At 44.2% G+C, this 5,879-nt stretch overlaps 1 protein-coding gene across 1 annotated transcript; it reads right to left on the reverse strand.

Moving 5' to 3' along the window:
* Positions 1-1,269: 1,269 nt before the first annotated feature.
* On the reverse strand, positions 1,270-2,416 carry LOC106012824. Its single transcript, XM_013086914.1, has 2 exons — positions 2,069-2,416; positions 1,270-1,431 (listed from the first exon to the last, which is right to left on the reverse strand). Exons 1-2 carry the CDS (start codon positions 2,414-2,416, stop codon positions 1,270-1,272), a joined length of 510 nt encoding a protein of 169 aa, XP_012942368.1.
* Between the last annotated feature and the right edge of the window lie 3,463 nt (positions 2,417-5,879).

Below are 5,879 nucleotides of genomic sequence, written 5' to 3' on the forward strand. Positions count from 1 at the left end.
AATAAGGGTAAGACATGACGTTCGAGCACGTGTTCGATGTAGTACACTAAACCAAGCCATCCTGTGATTCTCACGAGGGTGGGGTTTTTTTTCATTCCACCCCGGACCACCCCAAACCATGACAGTTGGGTGTCCTCTGTTCTTCACTGACAGATGATTATGTACAAAACCTAACAAACACAGTTCGTGTGCAACAAAGGTTTCGCTCTCTACAATAGCTCTTAAACAAGAACAAAATAATACTAACAAGCACCTGTAATGTTAAGTCTAGGTCCTGCGTGGTATTTGTGACTGCTCTGTCTTCCAATCTGTTTTAAAATATCATTAGCAGAATCTATGCTGTTTACTGCAGAGAGAATGATAATATGCTATTTTCATTTGATATTCAATACATTTCACCATTGTTGATGTACTTCAGTGTACGCGCATAACAATTTTAAGTTTCTTGAATTTCGGACAATTTTGCTAAGAATGATTTGTTACTGTCAGTTTTGAGTGACCATATCTCAGACGTCTCCTAACACATATAAAATATTAAAGTATCAGATGGTGCAGAAGTTATTTAGCTTCAAAATGATAGGCTGTTGAGTGGGTAGTGCAAGACTGTAACACACTGATTATGTGATTACATTTTCAAGTTTCATTTGGTTGCTACTGTATACGTGTTAACTTTATTTTTAACACTTTTAAGGCATAGTTCAGCAGCTTTACTTCCAGCTGTTGTTTAGATCTGGTGGAGATCTAAAAAATATGAGGTGAAATGGTCGTTCCTGTTCTTTTAAGAAATGTTTCTCGGACCTTGGTTTTGAAAGCGCTTGTGTTCCAAAAGGCGATCTTCTGTCTATCTATCTATCTATCTATCTATCTATCTATCTATCTATCTATCTATCTATCTGTATTCCATTCTCCAGTCTCAGGAGACTATGGATCTGCGCTGTAGGAGATTTCAGGTTCGAGAGCAGGGCTTGCTGTGGCTGAACAGGCCCACACGGGAATGGCAGTCCCTGTTGTAGTGGCTACACTTGTGAGTGGTGTCTTTCTGCGTTGGTAGCCTCTGGATGTTCTTTCAGAGCAGCGACGGCGTTTGTCCTCAGCAGCCTGTCGCAGTCGGGCTTCACCTCTGATGGGACCAGCGCGCAGCGCATGTCTCCACTTGTCGCGATCGCAGGCCAGCGTCTCCCAGCTCCCCCCAGTGTCCTTATCGAGCGATTTCATTTCTTGCTTGCACATATCTTTGAAGCAAAGATGGGCGCACCCTTGCGCTCGCTTTCAGGGGGCCAGCTCACCGTACAATAAGTCCTTTAGGATTCTTCCATCCGGCATGCGATGCATGTGGCCAAGCCAGCGGAGTCGGCGCTGCCGGAGCGTGGTGAACAGACTTGGGATCTGCGCACGGGTGAGAACTTCGACGTTGGTGACTTTGTCGCTCCACTGTATATCAAGGATGCGCATGTGGAATGCGTTGAGAATTTTTTATTGTCTGCTGTACACGCCCCAGGTCTCGCATCCGTACAGCAATGTGCTGAGGACGTACACCCTGTAGATGGCTACTTTGGTCCCGATCGTCATCTTGTTGTTTTCCTAGGATCTCTTTCTCAGTCTGGCGAATGTCGTGGCTGCACACCCTATATGTTTCTTGATCTCAGCATCCAACCACAGGTTGAGCCAAGGTAGGTGAATTCTCCAGCTTGTAGTTGGTGATCGTTATTGCTGGAGGCTGCTCTACGCCCTGGCTTATCACGTTTGTCTTTTTCAGGCTGATAATGAAGCTGAAGTCTTGACATGAACGAGAAAAACCGTCCATAAGGCTCTGCAGCTGTTATTCTGAGTGAGCTGCCGGTGTTGCATGCATCGTCTGCAAACAGCATGTCTGTAATGGGGACTTTATGGACATTAGTTTTTGTTTTGAGACGGGAGAGGCTGTACAAATTCTCATCCGACTTGGTGTGAAATATGCTCCATCGGTTGACGCTCCGAAGACATAGTTCAGCATGACTGGAAAGAAGATTCCAAACAGGGTAGGGGCAGGTACGCAACCTTGTTTTACACCATTCTGGATGTTAAATACCTGGGAGAAAAAGCCGTCAAACTGAACGATGCCCTTCATATATGTGTGGAAAGACTGGATGATGCAAAGGAGCCTCGGTGGACACCCAATCTTCGTGAGGACTCGAAACAGGCTCTCCCGGCTTACGAGGTCAAAGGCCTTGGTGAGGTCGATGAACGAAAGATAGAGCGGTTGTCCCTGTTCTCTGCACTTCTCTTGTAGCTGTCTTAGGGAGAAGATCATATCAGACGCTGAGCACTGAGTCCTGAAGCCACACTGTGATTCAGGATATACCCTGTCAGTTTCTGTAGCCTGCTCAAGTGACTCTGGCGAAGATCTTTCCCACAACGCTAAGCAGAGAGATCCCATGATAATTATTGCAGTCGCTTCTATCCCCTTTGTTATGCAGGGTGGCTATCTTGCTGTCTCTCATGTCCTGTGGAACCGCTCTTTCTTGCCAGCACTGACGCAGTAATTCATGCAGGTAGTTCAGCAGGACACTCTTCCCGCACTTGATGATCTCTGATGGAATCCCGTCCAGTCCTGGCGTTTCCCGGTAGGTACGCTCTCGATGGCTTAGTGCAGCTCTTCCACGGTGGTTATCTCATCCAAGTCTTCCATGACTGAGAGATTCTCGAGAGTTTCCAGCACAGAATCGGGGATGCTGTTTCCCAGGGGTATAGCTTGGAATAGTGTTCCACCCATCTCTCCATCTGCTTTCCTTTGTCGGTGATTCTTTCGCCTGATGCAGATTTTAGCTGCGCGGTTTTGCTCTGTGTTGGGCCGACAGCTTTTTAAATTCCATCTTAGACATCACGGATATTGCCTGCATCGGCTGCAGTCTGGATGCTCTCACACAACTGAAGCCAGTAGTCATTTGCACATCGTCTGTCTGTTTTCTGGACGGTGCTTCTGGCTGTTCTCAAAGCTTGCAGTGTTGAATGAGAGGGGTTGCGTTTGTGTTCCAGAAGTGCCCCGCGCTTTTTTCTATGATAGTTTTCAGCTAGCCTGAGTTGGCTTCAAACCAGTCGTGTGTCTTGCCTTGCTTTATCCGAAAGGCTGACAGGGCAGCGCCGAGGAGAGTGTCTCTAAGGTGATCCCATTGCTGTTAGACGTCCTTCAGAGTTTTTATGTACACCTCAGCTCTATCTGAGTGTAGAGTTTTGCTGGCATCGATACACACTTTTCTTGGGGGCTCACAGTGATGCATTTTGTTTTGGCTGAACTCTGATCTTGTAGCAGACCAGGCGGCGGTTGATATCAAAATCTGCGCTCTGGTAAGAACGTGTGAAGAACACATTCCTGTGGTGACAGCGTCTGGTGTTAATCAGGTCGAGCTGGTGCCAGTGTTTAGAGCGGGGGTTTCTCCAGGAGACTTAGTGCTGAGCTTTTGTCTGGAAGTAAGAGTTCGTAAGGTATCGATCATGCAGACGCGCACGACTCAAGCAGACGTTGCCCATTTTCATTCATACTGCCTTCTCCATGATGTCCAAGACAGTTGGGCCTGGAATCAGCATCAGCGCCCACCCTAGCGTTAAAGTCGCCGAGCAGTATGACTTGCTCATGGCTGGGGATTTTTTGAACGTCTATCTATCTATCTATCTATCTATCTATCTATCTATCTATCTATCTATCTATCTATCTATCTATCTATCTATCTATCTATCTATCTATCTATCTATCTATCTATCTATTTATCTATCTATCTATCTATCTATCTATCCCTTCATCCATCCATCTATCTATACTATAATGAAAATATCATGTGTTAAAATACACACACACACACACACACACACACACACACACACACACACACACACACACACACACACATACAGAATGAGAGACCGACAGATATACAAACATTCCTACATTGAAAGAGAGAGTGTGTGTGTGTGTGTGTGTGTGTGTGTGTGTGTGTGTGTGTGTGTGTGTGTGTGTGTGTGAGAGAGAGAGAGAGAGATAGAGATAGAGAGAGAGAGAGAGAGAGAGAGAGAGAGAGGGGAGAGAGAGAAAGAGATATATAACGACATACAGATAGACAGAGAGAAACACAGACAGACAGACAGACAGACAGATATAAATATAGCAGTTGTCAATCTGTAGGTTGTGACAGTGTTTCACCAATCAGTTTATCGATTTCTGTGTGTGGTTCACAAATAGGTACATATCAGCGGTCTTCAACATTTTCAATAGCGTAGAAATTTTGACCACACGGAGGGATTGGGTAACAGATGTTTGTTCTGCTGAGGTCTGTTCTAGTCTTATCGGGGAGTCACCTGTCATGACGAAATATCCGACAATTGTCTTGTTGAAAGTCGAAACCAGTGGCACGCTGCTAACCTAGAATCACAAAGTTCTATCAGTCTAGTACCTATTTTTGAGAAATTTGACGTCAAAAATTTTGAACTTCACAACATGCCAAGCTTTTTCGAATGCACTTATTTGAATGTTTTGACAACGACTCCGATTAAATTTACGATTTTGTTGGGCGAGATACAACATTTTGCTTCAGGTCATGTGGTCTTAGTAACTCTACACGTGGAAAGTATCAGGTAGAACTTTTTGTTTCTGATCCCATGTTCTTAGTAACTCAAAACGGGCAGAAATAACTTCTGATGTAGCGAACTATCATGTGGAGAGTTGAAACGTGTGATACGTGTCTGTCTGGTTCAGTTGCAAGATCTAAAGATTGTGAATGTTTCATACCCCTACCTCTTCTTCTTCTTCTATCCCGTGGTTGGGGTAACCGAGGGGGCAGCTCTCGCCATTTCTCTTTGTCCTCTGCTTTCACCCATCGTCTTCCCTGTCCACTCTGCGATGTTGTTCTCCCATCTCCTTCTCTGTCTTCCTCTCTTTCTCTTTCCTTGTACGGTTCCTTGTACGATTGTTATGGTAAGTCATGTGGATCTTGTGACATGCCCATATCATATTAATTTTTGTCTCTTCACTGTGGTCAGTAGATCTTCATGCTGCCTCACTGCGTTTGTGATTCTGTTCCATACCTCAGCATTTAAGATGTGGTCTTTGTTTGAGATTTCAAAGAGTCTGCGGTAACATCTCATCTCTTTTGTCTGAATCCTTTTCTCAATACCCCTACGCACACGTTTATAGTCACGTTATTGTTATGGGCGGTGTGCTGCATGTACAATGCTTGTCAGAGCAGATCTGTTCTGAGTGGGGTACAGCATTCCCTAAGACTGAAGGCTACCTCAGAATTACAAAGCATTTTTAAACGTTTTGAGTTACTAAGGCAACGAGGTCAAAAACGAAATCTGCTAAATTCAATATGGTAAGATTATTCAGAGTCAAGATACATAAAAAATAATACTCTCGCCAAAGCTTTACATGTTTGTAGACTCAAAAAAAATTTTACCGTCAAAATGTTCAAACTAGGTATTGAGCTAATATAACTTTGTACATCCCGGGGTGGCGAGATGGAGATGCTCTATTAATTAATTAATTTCCCTAGATGGGAATCAAACCCCCGTCTTTCAACTTAAATAAGAAAGTGCATAATCATGACAAGTTAAACAACAGTCCTTTATCTCGTGACAATCATCATCAGAGGTAATGAATTTGTACATGTATGTATAACAGGCAGGTTGTTCACGTTCAAAGACTAGTGACGTACTTAGCGTGTGTGGTAGAGTGGGCGAAGAGCAGAAGGATACTTCCTGATCTATGGGCCTTCCATAAATAGTATGTACAAGTCTGTCACTCCGTCCAATTTTCTGACATGGGCTTAACAATAATGTCATGTATATTTAAAACCTGGGCCAATCCTGTCACACTCACTCACTTACTGACACACACACACACACACACA

This window comes from Aplysia californica, unplaced genomic scaffold (assembly GCF_000002075.1).
Source record: "Aplysia californica isolate F4 #8 unplaced genomic scaffold, AplCal3.0 scaffold00019, whole genome shotgun sequence".
Lineage (NCBI taxonomy): Eukaryota > Metazoa > Mollusca > Gastropoda > Aplysiida > Aplysiidae > Aplysia > Aplysia californica.